The sequence below is a fragment of the Lytechinus variegatus genome, chromosome 2 (genome assembly GCF_018143015.1).
Source record: "Lytechinus variegatus isolate NC3 chromosome 2, Lvar_3.0, whole genome shotgun sequence".
In the NCBI taxonomy this organism is placed as follows: domain Eukaryota; kingdom Metazoa; phylum Echinodermata; class Echinoidea; order Temnopleuroida; family Toxopneustidae; genus Lytechinus; species Lytechinus variegatus.
The window spans coordinates 64,012,738-64,038,299 of record NC_054741.1 but is presented as its reverse complement, the minus strand read 5'-3'; the positions used below and the strand labels follow the sequence as shown (position 1 = coordinate 64,038,299).

At 38.0% G+C, this 25,562-nt stretch overlaps 1 protein-coding gene across 2 annotated transcripts; it reads right to left on the bottom strand.

The window, feature by feature from the left end:
• Nucleotides 1-129: 129 nt before the first annotated feature.
• LOC121408623 (AP-1 complex subunit beta-1-like) lies at nucleotides 130-24,347 on the bottom strand. Of its 2 annotated transcripts, none has more exons than XM_041600155.1 (18): nucleotides 24,268-24,347; nucleotides 19,001-19,160; nucleotides 17,388-17,523; nucleotides 16,142-16,387; nucleotides 15,172-15,296; nucleotides 14,341-14,476; nucleotides 13,707-13,861; nucleotides 12,381-12,597; nucleotides 11,754-11,932; nucleotides 10,881-11,082; nucleotides 10,366-10,622; nucleotides 9,832-10,093; nucleotides 9,250-9,384; nucleotides 8,197-8,342; nucleotides 6,975-7,189; nucleotides 6,214-6,300; nucleotides 3,568-3,722; nucleotides 130-2,563 (listed from the first exon to the last, which is right to left on the bottom strand). In XM_041600155.1, the coding sequence occupies exons 2-18, from the start codon at nucleotides 19,141-19,143 to the stop codon at nucleotides 2,489-2,491; spliced, it is 2,871 nt and encodes a 956-aa protein (XP_041456089.1). In that variant the 5' UTR covers nucleotides 19,144-19,160; nucleotides 24,268-24,347; the 3' UTR covers nucleotides 130-2,488. The 2 variants fall into 2 exon arrangements, with proteins under 2 accessions (XP_041456089.1, XP_041456090.1); XM_041600156.1 differs by lacking the exon at nucleotides 24,268-24,347 and adding an exon at nucleotides 24,193-24,231.
• Nucleotides 24,348-25,562: the final 1,215 nt, after the last annotated feature.

Sequence of the window (25,562 nt, the reverse complement as noted above, 5' to 3'; positions counted from 1 at the left end):
TTGTGACCTTTCAACATAGGTGCACGCTGCAATTTCCTCAGAAAAAGGAAATCCATTAATAATACCAAAACATGTTAACTTAACAAACAAATGCACATAAAACACTGATATAATGACTGATTTACGGTGAATTGGAGTAGACTGGTAAATTTAATAAACAATTAGTTTTGCAATAATTCATAATGTTCCTCACTCCAACTATTATGTTAACTTAATGTAATTTGATAATGATATGTGAGAGAAATCAGAAACTCAATTTTGAATCATGATATCAAATCAGAAATACTATCCAATGTATAAGACAGATAAAATTAACTTGCATGTGAGTATACAAGACATATAATAAATGACCTCTTCAACAATTTGTTACTTCAAATAATTAGAACCATTACTAATATGCTAGACAAGGCCTCAGGCCAGTGTTGAAACTGTCATACTGAGCATGTATAATTTGTTTTGGTCTTGAAAACACAAGATTATCACATTATAATTCAGACCTAAACAAGCATCACAAAACAAACTTTACGGTTAATACTAACACAGATAATAGTAGATGCACTTATATAGCGTGGTCTATCTAGAAATATATTTTATTTGATATAAGGTGAGCTTGACTCGTAATAACGATAACTTAATTAATTAGAGGCTGAAGAAGCAGATTAAAAAGAAACTGTTGGTGTGGATTTTGGGTACAATCCATTTCATTTGATGCTGTAGCATACATGACCACAATGAAAAGTTATTATACAACTTAATTCTGCTGGTAGGACAACTCCCTCATGAACTAGAATTACAAAGAGTATGTCACATAACACAAAGGTTAGCAATTGATCGTACACTTAATTTTCACGATTGATTGTACATTGTAGTCAATGGAATCAATCATAGAAAAATGTTCTACGATCATTACTAAGTTTTGTGTTACGGGCCCATGGTCATACTACCTCTCTTCAGGTGTATGATTAATGGAATGTTGCAAGAAACCTGCAATCGCTTGCAAGTCAATTTTAGGTCCCCAAAACAATCACAAGTCTTGCGATCAATTGCAAATTTGCAATTGATCAGTGGTCTACTTCTTGTATAATCTAAATTGATTGCAAATGTTTTGTTGTAATACCCCCTATGACACCATGGTACCAGCAATGATCATTTGCCTTGAGATAATTACCTGCCAATTCAAGAGGAAATACCAAACACACATTGTTTGTGACAGGTATATAGCAATCATGTGAGAAGTGGAGTAGAGGAAAGGATGGTAAACTTTTAAATTATGATAGTATATCCTCTTCTTCTTATTATCTTTTTTATAAAGAAAATGGTTACATTAGTGACTAAAATTATCTCTTAAAATCAATAAAGATGTACAGACTATTCAACATCTTCCGCATATGCAAGATTCAACCAATAAAAGGTCTTCATTTTTTTTCCAGGGAGGGGGGAGCGCAAAAATCAACATGATCATTATTATGGAATATCAATTTTTTTATCAAGGATCCTGAAATCGATACACCTGTTTACAAAGACAGCCATAATACCACAGGCTCAGGTAATGTATAAGCTCTCAGAAATTGCTTAAACATACAACATAATTAACCTGACCATGCGTATATAATTTCAATCGAAAAATCTGCTGGTTAAAATACTCTGTTGGTAGTTTCCAGTGAGCTTATATTTACTTTGGGCCATGATGATTAGCATACGGGGTTGTAACATCAGATGGAGTGAGCTCATGAATTCTTGTTCAATTAGACTTGTTGATTATTATTGATAATAATAAAAAGTCTATAAAGACCATATCTTTACAATATACTTAAATATTCCTGTAACATATTTGAGAGAGAGGTACATGTTTAAGAAGGGAATATTATCAATGCCAACATCTTGCTAAAACGTACACCTTTATGCTACAAAAAATGGGTTTCCCATACATCTTGAATTTGGTTTCTGAAAAAGCCACAGGAGTTAAAATTATGTTGGACAAACACCATTGGCTAAATTTATACAATGACTAGTGAGAACAATATTTGCAGCTATAGATATATACCATTTTGAACTTTAATCATTCTGAAGTGCTAGTGAATGATCAGAAGCTATGTCTATCAGGTTAGCCTTTACACATACACCCTTTCATAAAAAAAATAAATAAAAATCAGAAATTTATTGTGAATTTCAGTTTAACCTTTCTTGAAAACTGAGGAATAAATGAAAGCCACCTTTAAATAATCGATTTCTTGGAAAATACTGTGATATGAATTTTGTAAAGAATAATGGATGTTTAAATTGGTAGGCATATATTATAAGACTGCATATCAAAACGTTGCACAATGGGTAATGTTCCAATAACTCGAGAGGGAGCTGTTCAAAGTGGATGTGCTATGCTGGCTTTAAAATCATAATCACAGTGCAACAATGTACGTCAATACAACACTGAATAGATAAGTTGATGAAACGGTTAACACAAGATTGACGAGTGGGTGGCTATCATTGTCTAGTTCAGCATGATGTCATTGTAGGCTTTCTGGATAGATGGTATCACATCCAGGGCTCGTGTCTTGAGGGAGAGCTGTAATAGAACAGAAGTCAGATAGTTATATTGATATAATGCTCAAGGGAACAGTGTCACAATACAACTATGACACAAAAGAACTGAAATAATGAAATTGTACTATATTGTATAACACAAGAATTGACACTCAATTCATTAATACAGAATATTAAATGGTATTGGTATCTTCATCATTTTTTCTGTCGGGATCTCAAGACTCAAATCCATAAATAGTATTGAAATTCCCCAAGAAAACGCAATAAAAACATTACTGCAAGAAATGGACTGAAAGAGCAACACTACTTGGACTGTAAAATATGCAGGCGGTGGACAACACCGCTTTTTGGATATGCACTTGAATGGTAGGGTGCTACATAAGCACTTGCCTGATTGCCAGGGGCAAGGAAAAGTTAGAGTCGGGCAAGTGTTTTGAAGTAAAGACCAAAACTACTTGCCCAAATTTGGCAAGTCAAATTCTCACAGTAGAATGACCAAAATTATGGCGATATGATATTGACCCTAATTTTGGTCATGGCAGGCAAGATAAAATCACTTCAAATGGAAAAAGAAATGCAATAACAAGGTAGATCAGTTCATGTCAAAGAGAAAATGTTCAATGGTTTAAATAACTGCAAAACTTTCCTTTGAAGAGGCAAAACTTCTTTTTTTTCAAGGATTTTTTTTCTGGCAAATGCTTCTTAAAAGTTATGTAGCACCCTGAATGGTATCGATTCCGTATGAAACATTGGGTGACTTCAAGTTTGGCGTTGACCTGTTTTGTGTTGGTGTTGGGTCAATTTCTACACCTAGCACTAAGTTTATGAAGAAGTTCATCTTGGGATGAATCTTGCTTGATGTTAAGCTTTCAGTAGTGCGATTTGAATAATTGGTAAACTCAAATGAGATGTTGAAGCTAGGGACAGTAATCTAAATTTGGTTCTACATCAGCATCTACACCTACACCAACACTCAACTACAAATCACCCTCTGCTTCAAGTGATGAAATGAGAGAGCAAACTTACTTGGACTGTGGGATTGTCCGGATTCATCTTCAGTTCTGACAGTACCCAGATGTTATTGGTCAGTCGGAGTGATTGGTACAGCATGTCCTGACCATCTACATTCCGGTTGGCCACCGTGAAAATATTATTCCGCTGAAGCCTGCTTGTTGCTTGTTCTATAAAGGGATGAATAGAGGGGTACTGTAAAAGTGGAAATATTCGCGGTGTGGAAATTTTCGCGCATTTCGCGGAAAGATCGGCGAGCGCGAATTTAAAAACACGCGAATTTATGACCATCTATCAACTGCATGTATCGTTTTGGCAAAGAGATTGCATAATTTGATCTAAAGAGGGCTGCATTAATGCAAGCAAGCTTGAGCTCCAATATCATGTGCATCGCGAGAATTCGTTTTAAAACGCGATCATTTTTTTAACAGTCACAGATCGGTATTTAAATTATGATTTTGGTTGAAATATAAATTGCTTTTGCTATTTGATTGGTGAGTGTTTAGATCTGTTTAGTTTTTGAGAAGACGTTGGGTCGATCGCCCATGTTTGTTGATTGATCCCATGCACTTTTAATAGCCGTAGTCCCCCCGATCCTTACCCGGTGCTCGGCCGTCTATCCCAGGTCAGCAGCTAGCAGCGCCTCCATTTTGCCTTTCCCGATGTCCGCCCCGCAAAGAAAAGTTGCGCTAAATGTCACAAAGCTCATGATTAGATCAAAACAATGCTGAATTATGCGGCCCTAGAGCTAAAATTATGATAAAAAAATACAATTTCGTTGCTGAAATTTTAATTAAAACCATTCAGAGATGGCAAGAAGGAAGTGACTTTGTGATTATGGAGTGTGCAGCGCGAATTTAAAAACCCGCGAATATGTTTGAAGCCGCCCGAGCGCGAAAAATTAATCCCGCGAAAATAACAGCGTTTACAGTAATACCATTAGAGTACTCAACCTTCATGTATGTTTGACCCCCATTTTTTTTCTCCATTCTTACTTCACTTCATAAACTGCGTAAGCCATGAAAAATTGGGAGCATTACACTTCTCATAACTTTTCATGAACTACAAAATATAAACAAGTCATCTCAGGAAAGTCGCATATATAAGGGGTTGGATGTTTAATCCTTTCCGAACTTGGTGCCACACAGACTTCACATTTCATGCTCAAACAAACAATCCATCGATTCCTTCTCTGAAAATAATTCAGCACAGAGGGGTTCATGGCTCAGTGCACGAAGAGTTATATATTTTTTCTGAAATTGCCCAAAGGCAATCATTCCTAATTCATTCATTTTGTGTTGAGGAGGGCTCTTTAAATCATACTGTAAACAAAACTGGTTTTCATGTATATAGTAACCTCTAAGATCTTTGACCTCAACATCCTTGATCTAAACATTTGGCTTTCCATATTTAACTCTTGAATATAGGCCGGGGTATTTTGGGAGTTCCTATGGCCGGGGGGGGCCTCCCAGGCCCCCCCCTAAGATCTCGGCCGTCGACCGCGCGATCGCGCCGAAAATTGGCACGCGGGTCGCCTGGGACATAATCTACAAGATCGTATAGTAATTTATTTAATGCGAATTGTTATTAAGTGATTATGCTAATTTATGCGTAATTAGTATGCGAAATCATACTTTTTCCTCTAACTCCCAAAATAAAGCTCCAAATGTACTAATTTTTGGTATAGAAACTCTTTGTGGTGTCTTTAGCAAGTGTACATGAAAAAAATTGTGATATCAAATCGTTTTCTTATGTATTATATTGTTTTTTGCAATTTCTTATGTATTTCTTTGTTTTTTGACCTTTTGTTTTTCATTGTTTTTTTCAATGAAATTTGTTGGGGACTCTTCTGTGATCATAAAAAGCATAAAATGAATACATTTAGACAAGCAAACCTAAAAATAATCATACATTTATGAATTTTGGTTGAAAACACAATTTGCATTGACTTTGTACACGAAATCACGTTTTTGAGCAATTTTCGGTCTGACATGCACTTACATAATGTTGCGTAATTTCGGAATCACATACCCGGGTGACGCAAAATTGGTCTCAAAAGTTGCGCAAGACTTGAAAGTAAAAAGTCAGCGAGCGGCGCGGTCAAAAAATTTCGCACGGCGAAAATATCGCGCGATTTGTTGGGGGGGGGCCTCGGAGGCCCCCCCCCGGCCTTGATAGGGTTAAGTCAGTGTAAATGTTGGGTAAATTTAAATATTGAATCTTGCACCAGTATGTTGGCTCAGTTGGTAGAGCGTCCGTCTCACAACAGGGAGGTCGGGAGTTCAAACCTGGCCGTGTCAGACCAAAAGACGTTAAAAGACGGGAGTTGCTGCAACCCCGTTTGCCAACAATTTAAGGGATATAGCAATATCAATCTGGCACTGCTCAGTGGCTGCGGGGCCCATGATCAATCAAGAAAAATTAATTATCAGAGGATTTCTATTTTTTATTTCTGTTTCAAATAAAATATGGATTTTCAATTGTTTTTTATACACTCTCATCAACTAATATAATGCATGAATTAATACATGAACAGTTTGTAATGTTAAACCTTAGGAGAAAACCTGCAATGATGGGTTATGTCCCTGCATATTTCAAGTCATCCTGCAAATGCTATGTATAATTTTACCAATAACTATTGAATCCACCCTGATTTGTTACCTGATGATAAATTGCAGTTACTGATTTGAGACTGAACCTCGTTGGATGAAGGGATGTCCTTCCAGGTGGCCAGGAACACTTTACGATCTGGAGAAAGGGTAAGAAAAGAAGCTTTAATTTTTATCATCATTGAATATATTCTAAATGAGAAAGATAAGAACTGTTAAAAAGTTGATATCAATTGTGACAGTGCTATTGAGGTATGGAGATGGTGACAATAACAACCAACGTGATGACCATGATGATGATAATGGAGACGGTGATGATAATGATGAACATTATGAAGATGATGAAGACCATGATGCTAACGGTTATGTTGGTGATGATGGTGACGATGGTGATGACGATAATGATGGAGACGATAATGATGATGATAATGATGAAGAACATTATGAAGATGATGATGAAGACCATGATGATGATGATGGTGATGATAGTGATGATGGTAGCGATTCTGGTGATGAAGATGGGAGTGATTTTGGTGATAATTATTTTTTTCCATGACTTCCAAAGGGATTGAACAAATTCCCAAGTATTCCCTATCATTTTTCTTCAGGACAAATATTTCTGAAATTCCATGACCATTGAAAAATACCTTGACTTGGAATGAATCAAATGTGTTCTCAAGAATGGATTATCTCTTAAAGCATGACCCAATGGGATTTATGTATATTATTTGATGCCAACTGGTGAGAGTGGCATGTTAAGAGTTAATTCATGTAGTGTATTCCGCAAAAGAAGAGATTGGAACTGGTTCTTACCCATCTGACCATCCTCCACAAAGAGAACATTGATAGGGACAGTGGTGCTGAAGTAGAAGACATCAATACAGTTCTTGACAGCCACCTGAAGGTTGGTCAGTGGATCCATCCTCTGGATAGGCCCATTGGCACTGAGGGGTAGGGTGGTATCGATGGACTGGTTTGGACTCAGTGGGCTGGGTATCGTGAGGGCAGACCCGGGTACCAGACCAAAGCTACAGAAAGAATACACAAATATGGAAGTCATAAAAGTCATCACGGACAGAAGTTGTCTTAATGGAGTAGTAGACTTGATAGTGGATGAAAGATGCTTTTGGCAGAGGGGTAGACTAGTATCAATGGACTGGCTTTGACTCGATGGGCTGGACATTGCGAGGGCAGAACCATGGGAGCGTTCATGAAAGGATATTATCTGACAAATCCTGTTTTATCCGACATTTACCATGGTAACAGCGCCTCTCAGCCAATCAGAATCAGGGAAAGTTGTCAGATCTGACAACTTGTAGGACAAAAATGTTGATGAAATGCTCCCCAGGTATCATACTAAGGGTACATACAAAGAGAAGGTAGAGTCAAGTCTGCACAAGTAGACATATAAGTCAAATAACTGCCCATTCTTCTGAAGACGACAAGAACACACTTGTCGAAATGTTGAGTTTGGGTGGTCCTTTGTATGACCATGTACGTGTATGACCAACACTTTCCCAAGAAAGATACATGATGGAGCATGAAACCTACTACACTAATACTTTTTTATGCTGCCAAGTAGCAAATTAAGTACTTTTATCCTCAAAACATTTAATTTTTTTTTCTACACAAATAAAGTTGTAAATCAATCTTTTCACTGTACTATCAAAAGCTATGATTTAAGACTGTTAAACACAATCTATAAAAGAATACAGTGTTGTTCAGGGGAGCATTTCATTAAAGGACTTGTCAGATGTTCTATCTGAAAGGTCCTGTTTCAATAGTAACAATGCTTCTCAGCCAATCAAAATCAGAGAAAGTTGCCAGATCGGGGGAGTGATTCATGAAATGACCTGCTGACGTTGTATCCGACAAGTCCCGTTTTAACCAAGTGCTTCCCAGCAAATCAAAATCTAGGTGAAATATCACATTTAACATCTTGTCGGACAAATATGTTGATGAAACACTCCCCTGACAACTTGTCAAATGAAGTGTTGATGAAACGCTCCCCAGTTCTCTCTCACTACACACCAACCTGTTCTTGTTGAACTGAACAGCAAAGCCAGTCATTGGTTGCATGGCTTTGTTTGAGAATGTCATGACCATCTGTGGGTTGCCTTGCTTCCTACTGAAGGTGCCCAGGATCTCCAAACCTTTTCCTTTGCTTGCTGGCAACCACATCTAACAAAAAAAAGGAGACGATACTCAATAGGAAGTTTTAAGAAGGGCATCAGACCCAATTACATACTATCTGCATGTCCATGGCACCATTGACCAGCGATGACACTATCAAATTGTTTTATTTCAAAAAATGTTTTACAAATGCTACTTCGATCAAAGAAAAATATAAGAAAAAAAAATATAAAAAAATATTTCCTGAAATAAATTCATTCACCCCATATTCCATTCACTCTGATCCGTTTATCCATTTATACTTTGTTTCTTACTTCATTTAAAAGAAATTTATACATTCATTAAGGCATCTTGTCAAAAGTTAGAGCAGCATATCTTTTCCGCACGAATCCTTCAAGCAGCTTATCATGGAGCGTCGTGGCCCAGTGGATTAGTCTCTGAACTTTAAAACAGAGAGTTGCGAGTTCAAATCTCAGTCATGGCGTAGTTTCCTTCAGCAAGGGATTCATCCAGTGTGCTGCTCGACCCAGGTGAGGTAAATGGGTACCGGCAGGAAGTAATTCCTCAAAAAGCTGTGTGCACCTGAATCGGTAGCCTAGCTTAGCCGGTGTAATAATAATAGCAGGGCCCACTAGGAAAACAGTTTTCGGAACTGAAGTGGCTACCCTGGGTAAATATACCATTATCATTATCATTACAAATGATCACAGTCATCATTACAAATGATCACAGTCATCATAGACGAAATGATGGGGACTGCAGGAATGCTGTAATGAAAGCTGGATAGCACCCTCACAGCGACAAGGCACATATCTTTGAAAAGTTGCCTAATTCATCCATCCATCCATTGTTCCTTCCTTCATTAATCCATTCAGTCATATCTTTCCATCTAATCATCATATTAAAAAGTTAAACTCTATGGGCAAGTGGGTTTGAAGGGGCATGAATAACTAACCTGCTTAGGTGGCGTGTAGACCTCTGATGCTCCACCTGCTAGACCAAAGATGTCCCCAAGAGCTGCCATGTTAGCACCCCCAGGACCCGGAGGTGGTGCCCCAGGTGCTGCTGTAGGGGTGGTTGTCCCAAGGATCTAATAGCCAAGAGAGAAGAGGAGAGAAATGGAAATTTGAAGTCACAAATCCATTCTGGTAAAATCATGGTGCATGTATATTTGGGAACTGCATCCTAAAGACTTTACAACTATTGTAAATAAGCTATTGCGGCAACTACCACTGAAACCTTGATTAAGATTGGCTGCTGAGCCCTGTTACTATACATCAGTAGTAAGTCCTTTATGAGACAGGCCTCTGTACTTCATCTTTACAAAGAGTTGCACTAGATTCAAATAAAACTCAAACTGAGATTGATATCAAATTATGAAGGAAATTCAGATCAACTGACATTGAGTTTGGTTAGACACTATGACAACTCTTCATTGGATGCTGGTTGGAATCATTTTGAGAACATTTCCAAAACTGGCTTTGATTTCCAACTCATCACTAATACTAAATACAGCAATCTTTGAAGGTTGTCTTACCAAACTCTCCATGTTGTCTCCGAGGAGGTCCACGGCACCAGTGTTCTCCGGCTGCGGGGCTCCACCCAGCCCACCCATGGTCATGCCCATACTCATACCCATGGGCATGCCAGGCTGCTGGCCCATGCCGCTGTCTCCCAGGTCGATACTGAGCAGGTCCCCTATCAGGTCGCCACCAGAGTGCTGCTGCTGGGGTATGACCGTGGTCTCGGGCACAGAGGTCGGTGCTTGCTCCGTCTCTGGTGAAGTAGAACCAGAGCTCCTGCAAAGGTGGAAAATTGATGATTATAATAATAACAACTGCAACAACATCAACAATAAGAGAAAATAACATCATTTTCCCAGGGCTGCTACTTTAGCTTTATCAGCAGCAGGACCTGCATAACATATGTCATTACTACCCTTTTCCATTCTAGTATGATGAGAGCCTGGCTAGGAATAATTTAAATTCTTTGGTATGATTCAGTAGGGATCGACATTTCACTTACACTGTCAAGAATGCGGTAAATCTGCATTGATTGTACTCTTACTCACCCTGGTGCACGAGTAGGAAGGAATCGCCTCGTAGCAGTGCGACCTTCCACGAAGGCGCTGGGTGGCTTGTGATAGACAGAGGCAAGACTCCCGATATAGCAGATGAGCTCATCCAGGAGAGTTGGCTCGATGAGATCGGTTTCCTCCGAAATGAGAGGCTTCTCGGCAAGTACGACATCCTTGGCAGCGGCCGGGTCGGTAGAGAGCAGACGCCAGTAGATGTACCCACGGTCACGCAGGTCAGGGTTATCGCATTCCTGTATAGAACAAGGACATTCAAACAATGTATAGAGAAAGATTAATTTCTTTAAATCAAATATTGTAATCACTGAAGTCCTCAAATTGGTAATGGAAACCTCAAACTTTGTGATCAGATTCCAAATCAAAGATAAATGAAAGAATGAATGAGTTTACCAGTTAACCCTAACTATGCAAAAACCTATTTTCTACAGACCCCAGTCCGCATATACGCAGTAACAGTCTCCAACAAGTTAAATGGGACACATGTTACCAACCTGTGTTGCCAAACTGAGGACATTCTGCACCAGGTCCTGTGTATCCTGAGGTCTTTTCAAGAAGAGCTTGACGATGGAGGTAAGAAGCTGAAGCTGTACTTGGGTGTTCTCATCATGGAAACCTTCCACAAAGCTTTCTAGTAGCTCCTCTGCGTTGTCGATACGCTCTGCGTACTCTCCAAGGATCCAGATCATGGAGGCTCTGAAACAAATAGAATACATGTTGTGAAGCGGACTTCATCCACTCCCTACGGAGCATTCCAGTAAGTGTTTAAGGCAGATGTGCTAGGCATATCACATTGGCTTTCACATCATAAAGTACAAGTACCCATTCAATACCTTGGTGATTTGTGGACAAAATGATTAAAAGATGCACTTTTATTGAAAACATGCTAAAATTCAGCCTTTTTTGCATGCCAATTCACACCTGGTATCAGAAGGGGGGGGGTCATCATGAGACCCCTCCCCCAGCCTTCAATACATCTCAAGTAGACCAGTCATTTTAGGGTTAAAAGAGATCATCTCTTCTGATTTCAGAGTTACACTTTTCAAATAGGTGCATTAACATAAAAACTTATAATATCTGTGTGATTCTGTTATAGAACAGCACATCAAGTGCCCTTTACTAAAAAAAATTATAAAAGCACTAGTTTTCCTGGGACATTAAATATAGTTGTACTGATTAATGTTTATTCTTCCTAGCGCTTGGGATTCCTTGTTCAGCATAATATTTCTTTAATTTTTAAATTCCCACTTGCAAAACATACTATCTTGGAAGTCTTAGTTGTGAACTCAAGTCTCTTATGATAATCAACGTTGGTGACACAAGTATTATGAAACAAACAAGTGAAAGAGAATCTTATTGGTTCCTACCTTGCCTCAGGTTCATCCAGAGAGTCTAGGTTCTCACAAAGAGTAGCAATGATACTCTCATACTTGTTGGGGTACTTGCGGAAGATATCCTTGATGACGACGATGGCCTCCTGGACAACGTAGTTGACCTTCGTTTGGATGAGGTCAAGCAGCGTACTTACACATCGCTCAGCAGATTCCTATAATAGAACAAAACACCTTTATAAATGAAGTCTCTAGATTGGTGCAGTTGAGATGATGGTGCAAAAAAAAAATCGCCAACCTACCAATCAAGAGGTCTGAAATGTGTGGCTAGACTCTATGTGACACATTTCATGAACTTGGGTTTAAGTAAAATACTTAGCCATAATCATGAAATGAATATTAACTGGCAGAGTATTTCATCTATGTAAATTCAGGTATTCAAAATACTCCTATTTTCTGATATAGGTAAAGTCATGAATGTCAGCCAGGGCATTGAAAATTGACATTATCCATAAATTACTCAAATTAAAATTAGAAACAATCTCACCAAACAAGTTCTCACAAATTCATGTACATGTTTTGCCCTAGGTCTGCACATAAGTGCATTGGCGCAATTCTAATTGAATAAGACATATCAAGGATATGGATGAGATTCGAGCATACCTCTACTTTGATGGCACAACGCCCGATTGCACGGACAGACTTGCGGACAAAGTCCACATCAACTTCTGTGGCATACTCCTTGAGTTCAGCCAGGACCTGTGCGATGTTACCCTGAGATGCAAGACGGATCATGATATCAAGCTTCTCCAGTTTGACGTAGATTGGGTCATTGTACTTTACAAAGAAGACCTTCATCTCATGCTTCAGGATATCAGGTCTAAAAAGGAAATCATGAAACATATTTTGGGAGAAATGAGAGGTGCATTGACAATGACCATCATGATAACAAGCTGCCTATTCCTACTAAACAGGTTGAAATCTGGACAGGGCCTTTTTGCAGAAAGAGTTCAGTTTAAAATCAACTTAAAAATCATGCGCAAGTCTGTATGAAATTTGATCCCAACTCCATCTGCAACAGGTTATGGGAAAGGAAGTGTCTGAATTGACTTTGCACAGAGATGGGTAGATTGCAAACCCGATACGAAAAAGATGGAATACATGGAAAAATGAAATATAAATTGAGCATTCCACAAACCATGTCACATCTTAAATACCCTAACATCAAGCAGTGATGCAGACAAATGACCAAATGATTGCAAACTGGAAGGTTGTGAAATTGCCAAGTTCTGGCCAAATGACTGACATTCCTTTGCACATGGAGATCATGAAACAAGAAATTGAAATTATCAAAGAATAAAAGGGAAAGATGGAATGTTTGAAGGGCCACAAAGTTAGTCACAAAGAAGAGAAAGTGAAGTATTTCCACAAAAGGATACCAGCCAAGCCGTATCAACTGGTGTGTTGGCTCAGTTGGTAGAGCGTCCGTCTCACAACCGGGAGGTCGGGGGTTCAAACCCGGCCGTGTCAGACCAAAAGATGTTAAAAGATGGGAGTTGCTGCTACCCTGTTTGGCGTTCAACAATTAAAGGGATAGAGCCTCGTCGATCTGGCGCTGCAGGGTGGCTGCCGGGCCCACGATCAATTGGGCAAGCAAATTTTCGGAGTATTTCATTTCATGTCTATTTCGAAAAATAAAATATGGATTTTATTTTTTTCATTTCATTTTCATCAAAAAATGAAGTTGCGGAAAAGCAGTTATTTGTTCTATCTAATCCGACGATTATTTCAAATGCATTGTTCACCGTGAATCTCAGACACAACTGCTGTTCAAAATCTTCAATTCTCGACAAGACCTTTCATGCCTTCATTGGTATGAGATGATGCATCATCTTATTTTAGAATTTCTTCATAGGTCTCTGAGTGGATACTCAAGGAATGACCCTGCCAATGAGGGAGGCACTGTAGCACTACATTTGATATAATTACCTCTTCTGTACAATAAGGTTGATATTTCGGAGAGCAACGTATTGGACTTCTGGTTCAGCGGAGAGCAGGGTGACGAGGGGTGGGGAAAGCTTCTTGGTAAGGGCGCTGACGTAGTCCCCTGAAGGTGGCATCATTTCCATGAATTTCATCAGAACCTGTAAAGTGAGTAACAAAAGTTACTGCTTTTGAATGTTTGGAAATATGTAATGAGTCTTTTAAATTCAGCCATTTGGCTGCAACTAATGCTTTTAATAAACCTTGAATTGATTGATTGATGATTATTACATGTTGATACACTTGGAGGAATTTGGTAGAAGCTTGAATGGAGGAATGTGTAAAATTTCTGTATGTATGGATATGTAAAAGAACTAATAGCTTGAAAATTTGAGAGTTTGAAACTTAAAAAAAAAAGGAATTACTGTACGTTATTATCAAGATATTTATGACACATTTATTTATAACACAGCAAGAATGTACCATGTCCTAATTAGAATAGCTTATTAACAGGGGTTTCAAAAGGAATGTGAAGTAATGCAACATGCCGTAGGGGGCATCATATCACAAAAAAGGTCATGAAGGCATCCTTTTGAAAGAATTACGCCAGGTAAGGGTTGACTAACTTCTCTAAACATACCTTCACAGCTGAGAGGACCACAGCAGCATTGGCATGAGCTAAACGAGGGGTAACCCGTTCACATATGCTCTGAGCTTCTTTCTCGTCTTTGGGACCAAAGTTAGCTAATGAGTCCAGGATGAAAATTTGACCCCACCTAAAGAAAAATAAAGAAAATGATTTGAAAACAGATGTATCATACCTCCTGTCTTTCAATAGCAAGCATTTACAGGGATTTAGAGCAATATTCAGACAGTGGAATGTGAATACATGTTAGAATTAAACCAGAGGTGCTAAAGAATTTGTTCCTCATAATCTCATTATGACTGTGTCATGGTCAAGAGCCAGGGGTAGGGTTCCTGCCCAGCCAGCAGTAGAAGACAGGTTATCCTGCTAGGTCCAAGATTTTTAAACTTATTTTTCTGATCATATTTACTAGGTTAAGCAAGAAATGTACACTATATTCAAATTAAAATGTGAAATTATTTATTCATACTGTATTCACACAGTATTGACATGTATTTCAAGCTTCTGAAAAATGAAAGGAACAAAGTGTAAAATGTATATGATGTATTTGATGTAAAAACTATCATGAAAAGCACACAGATTTTGTTTTTAACATAAGTATACAGGTAACTGTGATAGCCATGAATTCAGGGATGGACTGAGCAAGACATTGATTTAATGTATTTATGAGGAGTGCCTCAGAAGACCTCTTACATGGATATTTCCATGAGTTCATACAATGATATTACTTGAAAATAAATCTTTGAATTATATACCTTTCGATACCACTGCTAAACATAACATTTAAGTTTGTAAATACCCTCAGAGATAAAGATAAATACTCACTCAGTGCATTCATTGAGGGCAGTGAGAAGCTTGTTGATGGTTTGCGAGTTGAGGTCAAAGAGAGTACTTCCTGTTGGGGAGGCATCGTTGATCTCAGAAAGGGCAGCCACTGCATTAGCAACAACCTATGGTTTGCAGGAAAATATAATTAATGGATGACCACAAATTTCAACATATTGAAAGGCAATGGAAAGAAATAGCATGGTAACACCTCCCCCCCAAAAAAACCCTCTCCAATATTACGCATTTTCATCATATGAGGTGATGGAGTGTCTAGGATTGAAAAGTAAACCATACTACACTTTGACTTTAAGAATTGATATGGTTTGTGATTTAAGAGTAAATGCTAAATAAAAATAATAATCAATAATAATGAGTAAGAGAATAACAGCCCAAGGGCCCGTTACAGATAGAGTTGTAATCAAAATAATCAAAAATAAGTCCAAGTATCAAACGCACCTTGATTTTCAAACAACTAGTGTGCGTATTTGGGACTTGTGTTTGACTTTAACGCAACTCTTTCTGCAAAGGGCCTTTGGTGAGGTAAATGGGGCCAGGCAGGAATTCACTACAGGGCTCCGTCTTAATTATGATTGATCCGATCAATCTCAAGTATATGTAAATCCATCAATGTCATAATTTTTCACTTAGGAAATTTGCTCAATGTTCTTTGAAAACAAAGAGAAGCATACCGTACTGAATTGTCGATTGTCAAGAAAACAGTGAATGTATGAATAAACATCATTTCTCAAAAATATTTTGAAAAAACATGTAATTTTAGATGTTGACGTTGCTGGCTTTCCATAATTGCAATCGATTGGATCAATTGTAACTCTTTGTATGACAGGGCCCTGACATGTAGAGCGTGCAAAAGCCACTCTGATAAAGCCAAGGGAACTGTGTTGTAGAGCACTTAGTGGTCCCTTAGGGAAGCGTTGGGTGTTATGTAATTACTATCCCCGGCACTCACCATAGGATTCGATGCAGTGAGCAATTCCCGCAGAAGATCAATGAATCCTTGATCCTCTACCAGCACTGGGTTGATGTCGTACAGTTTGGCCACACACACTGCAGCTGTCTTCTGAACGTACGGATCCTCATCCTTGAGGCACTTGCGGAGTGGCTCGCAGAGGTACTCAGTGATCTTGTCCACACGGATGCATCCCATGGTGCGCACGGCCAGTGCACGGATCAACGGATTAGGGTCTTCACAGTCCTAATGATTGTAATGGTTAACAGGAATGGAACATTACAGGATCAAGCATTTATTAGCTTCAAAGATTGAGAAGCATTAAATTCATTGGGAATATGATTCATACTACATATCATTGCTACAGACACATCAACATAGCTAACTCCAGACCGACAAAAGCTATTATGTTTATTTGGCTGGACCCAACCAAGGTCCAGAATGGCACATCGTGTGTTGGTTTGGAGTCCGTTTGGTTGGTGCTAATGTATATGGCATCACCCAGTTACAGATATTGCCCATTAGGGGCTGCACGATATTGCATGGCTGGGTATTTCGATCATCACAACCTCATAGACTAGGGTATCAGGATGTATTGTCCCAAATGATTACCCGTCAAATATTGTCAAGTAACTGCTCGCACACCACCTTTTTTCAGCCAAGATGTCAGATGTCAGAGACGGGGAATAGCAAAATCATTTGCCTTGGGCCCCTGTGGAAAGGATTGCGGAATAATGGGAATAATGTCTGGATTTCATTAACATTTTAAGACAGATTTCCTGTCTGGAACAGAGTAATACCTCAATTATTAATAATATTTTGATAGCCAATATATCATGGAATCATTGTTTATTCACAGTATTTTCAAAGCCATGATATGCTTTATCATCCATGGGAAGGACTTTGTGTGGAGGTACAGCTTGCCGAGCAGTGAAGATACAGCTACATGTACATTGCAGGTATTTCAAGTACTTGATGAATACATAATAGAAAATCTCAATCCAATCGCAAAATTCTAGAGAGTTTGCAAGTTTCTATGAGTATCATCCCAGAGCGTCAGTAAGAAGGCTAACAATGAGGAGTAATTCCTCCAAGCTAAAATTTGAAACCGAAAGCTGCCAAAGCTGGACAAGCAACCCCTTGAGTGTTTCATGAAGTGACCTGTACTGTACGTGATTTTTCATGCGCAGATTGGCTCTCCGCCAATCAGATACAGATATCAGTAGCTTATAACACTCTTTCATACCTTGACAAATGTGTTGACAGCCATAATGGCCATGTCTGGTTGACTCTTAGCGTAATTCATCAGGTAGAGATAGACCAGTTTCTTGAGCTCAAGGTTGTCAGTCTGCATGCAGTTAACCACATCTGGAAACAGGGAGCTACCAATATAAACAGAATAGATTGGTTATGACTTAGTGTTAGGTCGTATAGAGTAGGGTCTAATACTCTACAACTCATTTCACCATCGTAAAACTCAGGCATTGCATTCTGAAATAGTAATACCAGCAACACCATTTGACCTACTCAATCAAGCAATTAACAGTCTAGGACATGCTTATGTATTAGGTAGTTATGATTTTAGTTGATTTAAGGGTGTAAAATATTGTCTTATTGAAAATTGCCATAATAATTGAAATTGGTGTAAAATATGGAGACCCCAACAGACAGAATAGAGGTGGATTTATCCATGAGCAGCAGTTCCTACTAGTCAACTTTCAAGATTTCAAGCTTAATCAACCTTAATTTGTAATTTTGTTTCAAATTTGCAAAAAAAAAGATATCCTTCTTTTGTGTGTAATTTAGAAATTGTTGAAAATACATGGATGCCATTAGCGATCTCTTTCTGGTCTGCTCTGAAAATTTTCTCATACAATGTCTAGTACTGGGTGATTACCAACATGATAATAATTCAACTAGCAGATCTGCAGTCGGCTGCACCTGGCAGCCATAATTAGTTCCTCCAAGCTCGTCTACGAATTTTGACAGCTGAATAAATCTCCAAAAGAAGTGTCCAAATTAAATCAAAATCACATTTAACACCACTAATGTTCGATATCTGAAACTGAATCTCATGCAAACATGATCAGTGATATTAGGTTAACCTCATGTCCAAGTTTCATAAAATAGGTTCTGCTTTCAGAAACTTTACCTTAGTTAAAATTTCAATATTGATGCATCCACAGGCATCCAAATGCAGTGCCTCTTGTCTTGCCTCTATTATACAGGCAAGACAAAAAGTAATTTTAACACGGAATACAGACCTTAATAGAATAAATAATATTCCAAATAGTGCAGTATTGAAAATTAGTGTGCCATACTTCATCATCTATTCATAGAAAATATTGATGAGGTTACAGCTGCTTGTATTTTAAAGTAAAAGTGCTCCCTGTACAAGTAAAGAAATAACTCCTAAAATTAATTTTTCACACACAGTTGGAGGAGCCAACACGGTAAACTGCTGATTCGTCTATTCCAACTCGTTCAATCATCACATGGTGTACCTTCATTTAGTCTAATGCCATTACATCCATCCACATTTCATCTAACAGCCATTTGGTCCAATAATCACTTTGTCAAATCACCAGTTCATCTATGACCATTTTGACTCGTAACGAGTTGGTCTCATACCCATTTTCTCTCAATTAATTTCGTCCAATTAGACCAAATGGTATATGGAACAAATGGCTATTGGACCAACTGATTATTAGAAGAAATGGTGAGTGGACGGATTACAATTAGATCATGTGGATAGTGGACAAACTGATGTTAGAACAAATGACAGTAGATGAGTTTGTAATTGGATGAATCGGCATTAGACCAATTGGAAATAAACCGCCAAGACTACTTCCTACTTACCTGACATCTTTTCCTACTGTCATGCTGGCAATAACTTTCTTGACAGCTTCTTTCTTCTTCTCTTTCCTATCGCTGTTGAGGTCTGCTTTCAGCTCATAAATCTCCCCTTTCTTTGTTGTGGTGAAGTACTTTGAATCCGACATGATGGCAGATTTTCACTCTACATACATGCGGGGAAAAAAGATTTGAAAAAAAATGGCTCAATTGAAATAATGTTGTACTAACTAAATGTTCAAGTCCAGTATTAGTAACAGCCGTAAGACCTGAAAAACAAAGGCTCGAACTCACAAAGGCATTTTTGAAAACAATTGGCTGAACCCATAATTTATGTAAATTTCCTGTATAAATTACAAATATAATGAAAGGTGATGTGCGCTTTTGTCACACTACTCACATTGCAACAAATTGATGCTTGTTGTCATGGTTGAGTATGCTATTTTATTCAAGTCCACTGTTTTAAATTAATGAGTCCACTTTCCAAAACAGTGGACTCTGGAATTAAATAACATACGCAGCTGAGCCTGTGTAATTAGATCAAACGTTAAGCCTTATTTACTTACAAATGTAGTTTACGTTGTTTTCAAACTCTAGGGGTGGTATTCTGAAAACTTTCTTCGTCACGATCTCAAATTGGTAATCTTTTTTTCTTTTGTTTAAAATAAAAAATTGTGTTGCATGTTGCCAACTGTTGCATACATTACCTCAGGCAGGGCACGCATTCCGTTTTACACCCTGGCGAAGGCAATCTCCGCAAAAATAGCTACAAATCAACTAGTGAAGAATCTATGTTTGTTTACAATATCAGCTGGGCGTACGATGCGAAAGTCCGCAACGAAGATATCCGCAGACCACGTGCAAATGCAGCTATACAGATTCAACACAAATGTTTGCCTTGATCATTTGCCTTTGCCAAATTGCTGGTAATTTGCCCTCTCACTATCATGTAAGAAGAAGATGACATTCCATCACCGTTGTTGGTATGAGAACAGCTATCAAACACTAGGACCAAGTATGCTACATGTACAAATATAAGGCAGCAATGAATTCATCAGATTTTGAAGTTGAATGTCAACAGTCACAAGGCCTCTGCATGTCTAATTTGGGCTTGTGATTTTGAAAAATTAAACACCAAAGTCCCAACTCTCATTTTTTGTCAATGCATGTAATTAATTAATCAAATGATACACGCAATATACTAAGATTAGAATACATGTCATCCGATTATCGTTTTAGTTTTGGTCATGTGTGTGCGTCTGAGGGTGTGTGTGTGTGTGTAAAAAAAAATAATTTATTATTATATCTTTAATTTTATCATGATTAGAAGTAGTTCTTATCAATAGCATCATTTTGAAACTGTTTTAACTTTTATTGTTAATTATAAATTGCATAAAGCATTGTTTTGCCTTGTTTTGCAAATGTATGGAAATTAGTAATTTTGGTCACAAAAGTGATATTTTAATGATTTTTTAAAGTGTGTGCTCTGTACAGCATTGGCATATGGCAGTGTATCCTATTGCCGGACACCTTTATTCCAGTGCATTAAAAATGACAAGTAGAGGAAATACAATCAAGAAAAATTCGAAATTGCTACTCCAAATATTCTGGAAATCATGAATATGATAAAATTATTTTATATTTATGAACCATTTTCTTTGCATTGCACTTGCCGCGTACCCCTCCATGAAAAACAATTTTTTTTTGTGCGCGACAAATTACATCATGATTCCAGATGGGTAAAGATATTCTTGATTATAATGATGTAAGAACAAATTTGTGTGATTTTTTCTTCTTATAGCATATCATGAGTAAATTCTAAGTTTTTGTATGCCTTTTTTATATCGATTCTGAGCAGATGTTGGTAATAAATTTGTGTTTGATAACTGATTTTACTTTTTCTTGTTAGCTGCATGTTTCAAGAGTCTTTCCAATATGCCCATTCGTATCATGACGCTCATCAAGTTCTATCAATGCGCATGCTGATCGTGCTGCAAATCACGCGATTTGTGTGCTGTCACCAAGCGGAAGACAAAGAAATCAAGATGGCGACGTAAACACGGCTGTAAGCTCTTCCCATCTTTTCATAACATTTTTCTCTTTTTTTTTCATGAATTCTTCTTTAAAAATGAAATCAATATCGCAGAAATGTTGGAAATGAAGTTGAACCCCATGTACGTTTTAGGGCTAGATCTTTTAGAGAGAAAGTAGAAATCTTGGGGGCGAAAGTTTCAGGTTTTGTACCTGTACGTGGTCCGGGGGGGGGGGGCCACTTACATTGACGAGTGGATACCATGCGCGAAAAAAAACCCCAAAACACGTAAAAAGGATGTCTTTTTCACGATAGGGCACGTTACGTACGTAACGTGATAAGGGTGTCAAAAACACAAAAATAATGAAAAAAGGGTATCTATTTCGCTAGGAAAATTACGTGTTTAGGGTCGAATTAGCGGGGATGATAAAACAAAATTAAATGTTTTATAAAGGATGTCCTTTTTGCCCCACCACTGCGTGTTTAGAGTCCGATTTGCGCAATGTGTAGAAGGTGGGGTCGTACTAAACCAAATATTAGGTAAAGCCGACGACCGAAGGAACCGTAACAATAAAACATTCCTATACTTGTTTAGGGGTTCATTTCAGGGAATATTTGCCAAGAATATCGTTTTGTTTCCAATACTTGTTAAGGGTTAGGGTAGGCCAATACTTGTTAACGGGTGCATTTTCAGAATATGGAAATTACGTGTTTAGGTAGACCAAAAGCTTCAGTCTCTGTATTTTGGTTGTTCCGCTGAACTGCATTGGCTCCACTCACCATACATAGACTGAAGTGGTTAGGGGTCCGTGGCTACAGACAACGTATAGTGAACTAGCGTTTTATAGATCGCGATTTAAAACTGTTTTTTGAGCGAAATTTAATGATGTAAATTCAGGGAAATACAAATATTTTAAGTAATTGCATACCTTGGACCGGATTTATTGATAAAAAAATCCACTGGATGATTGAGAAATCTGTCATCTAAACCATTTTCTCCTGACCTGACGGTTTATCTTGCAAGTTGCCATCTTGAATGACGTCATTATCGTTAATGTCTCGATATGTCGCGATTATAACTATTATCGTTTGTCTTCGTGAGTGTATCGTATCGTATTATTGCCTTGTAGGTGTGCTGGTGGAATGCAATATCGATATCACATTCGTACATTGTTGACGCCCTCTCTCCGCTCGTTTGTAAATATTTCATAGTTTGGCTGCCATTTTGACCTGTTTTCCTGCGTCGTACCCAACTAAACATCGGTAAAGTATAATTTTCATGCATTTTCATCTATATCGTTTAAAGAATGTTAAAATAGAATAATTAACTATTTTGAATTTCTATTTCTTATATCCTTAGATTATAACCTCGATGTGTTTTAGAACCTCAAACTTTGGACTCTGGTCGGACGAAGGTGCTGGTGTTATAACAAATGGGAGCCCACACGGACACTTTACCGTCGGTGAATGGGGATTACAGTAAAATGTCAGAAATTGTTGAATAAATCCCCAGAAACGACGGTTATTCCTGTCTAGTATTTAGGGTGCTTTTCGAGACCCCATGGTCCCCCCGGATACGTGGTATAGCTTGGGATCCCAGGCGTCAGTGGGGAGTAAGCCTACGTAGACTAGATCTAGATGACTTTTAGTTTACTCCCCAGACGCCTCCAGGCTAAGGAGGAATTGGGACTGGGAGTGCGCACTTTGTTTCTTATTAGTCCTTGTTGCTTGAGTCTTTGTTGCAAAAGAATATAGTTAGACCTACCCGTGTTTTGAAATTATCGGAGACTTTTTTGTCTTTGGATTACGGAGCGTAATCCAAAGACAAAAATTAAAAAGAAGGCTCCAAAATATAAAGTGTCCGGACACCTGACCCCCCACCGTACCGTAAATGTATTTACACACGCCACGGCCACAATTAATGTCACGACCACATGCACACTGGATCTGGGGAATTACACGAACGAAATGGACCTTTCACTTTTTTAGGATCATTTCGGCATTATCGTGATATTGGGAGCCACCGTTTACTTCGTACGCAGGTCGCAGCGCTTTATTCAGGCACACGCACGGTTCCCTATTTCCACTCACACAACATGCGAGGTTAGTAATACTAACCTCGCACAACGCATGTGGTTTCATAGTGGACTTTGACGTTTTCATTCATCACACGAATGTGAGGGAATGAAAAACGCCAAACATTTGAGTATTTCTCCACTAATGGAAATTTGTTTTTATGATTCAACTTTTTTTTTTAATGAATTGGAAATTATTTATAAAAGTGTTTTTATCGCTTACCTCCAAGTCTCAACCAGGATACTCCGTTCGATCCGTCCTTAATACTGCGATGGAAAGTACGCAAACAACAATCGAAAAGCAATTTTTCGTATCGAACATTCTCAATTCAAGTCGTCAGCGCATAATAGGAAATTGTACCAAAAATCAACAGGTTGCATCTCATGTATATACTTATTGGTAAAGTACGCCATCTTTTGACAAGATGATGATGAAAGTGGATTGAACGAGCAAGAAAATAATGCTGATCGCCTAGAATGCAGCTAGCTTGCAACACCGTAAACAAAGGTACGGTAGGCACTTAAGAACCAAGTTTGAAAGGACACTCGTAAAATTACGTCACTCTCGCGATGAATAATCATTAGATCGTGGTCGTGCGTGTTCAATAAAAACTCTCTGCATGAATGAATATTCATCGGCGAGAGTGACATAATTTTACGAGTATCCTTTCAAACTTGGTTCTTAAGTGCCTACCGACTTTGAAATAATATCGCGCGCCCTCTTTAGGCAAAAGTTGATATCAACGCTGATCAAGAGGCATCTACGTGAAGATCACGAAAAATGCTCTTATTTTATTAAAAACACCAAACAGAATTCAACAAACGATCCATATGGTTCGGTAAGTGTCATAGAATAAATATAATGCTTAGCTACGATGTAAAGTCATAGTTATTTTAGTAAAAAGGGTGTGAAAGATTCGCGTGCACCAGGTGCATATGAATCCTTCACACACGAGACGATTTGAAACCATGAGTGCCCTATTTCCACCTCCATTCACTTTGTACACAAATTTGCAAAAGCGCGTATACAAATCGACGAGTGGTTCCCAAAACCACGATTTTGCCATAATTTCACATTAAATGAGACTTACAATACTACAAATTTCTCGAAATCAATCTTAAGACAGCAATCTTTTTGCCAAGCTTTTACTAAAACTCAGTTTTACCTTCTCTTCCTTTCATCCGGTCAATGTAGAACGTCTCCTCCCTCTTTTTCGTCCAAGCTTATTCGTTAACACAAATTAATTCTGTTATAAAATCTCAAGATTTCAAATATAAAATGTGTTTGATATTAATATATATATATAAAATAACTAAATATATTTTTATTATAGACTTATGTAACTTAAGTCAATATTAAAAAAATTGTTTGAGGGATGTGGATCATTTTTGTTTGACAAGCCCATTGAAATATATCTAAATCAACTAGATCGAGCCACTTCAGATCAAATGATCGGGCATAGGCAATTGACGACCGATTTAGAAATGAAATCACAAAGGTGGCACCAATAGCCAATTATAAATGAATAACAAACCGGTCATGTGTGAAAGATCATTATAAAATAGTATAGGAAATCAAAAGGTTTTAGGAAGATTTTTACTATCATTAATTCAGCAATGTGAGAGCTAGCTTCTATTTGAAAATACAATGTTTGATTGTTGATGAGCAAGACTAATGGGGTGTTGCAAGAAACTTAATATAGGCCTACGTCCAATTGCAAGTCAATTTTTGGTCCCTAAATCAACCATATGTCTTACAATTAATTGCAAATTCATGATTGATTGCTAATTTGCTCCTTGAAACAAGGTGTGAAATCCGATTTGCTATAGCTAACGTTGATCTATCCTTTGTAAAATTGCAACAGAATTTGCAATTGATCACAAATATTTTCTTGCAACACCCTAAGAGTGTCAATAGGTAATGGGGTCACTAACTTATCAGTATGTGGGAATGGTGCACTGGGGGCTGACCATGCAAAAAAAAATACAGCTGGTCATGTTTAACGCTTTTTGTAATGTTGCTGAACAAGTGCACGGGGGCGCCGCCGGGAGGGGGGGGGGGGTGGGATCGCACCCTAATCATAGGGCCGGCGAGCAGCATTTGCGCGAAATGATTTTGAGGTAAATTTAGACCCACATTTTTGAAAATTTTGATACAGTGATTTGAAATCTTTTCCTCAGGCATGTCAGAAATAATTTCATGTCAAGGATATTTTTTTCACACCCAATTTATTATTTTGAATGATATAGGAAAAAATGATTCGTGTATGGCCAGAGAGGGTATAATATCAAGGAGCTTCTTAATATATTGAAGATTGACTTGACTTTAAACTTCATTACAAAAAACATATTGGTGCTCACATATTGAGTTTTCATAGTTTGTTTCTTGAGATACGCATCCTGTTCATGATTGCAAAAAAATGCTGAATATGAATAAAAAAAACTAAAAAAAAACAGTGGC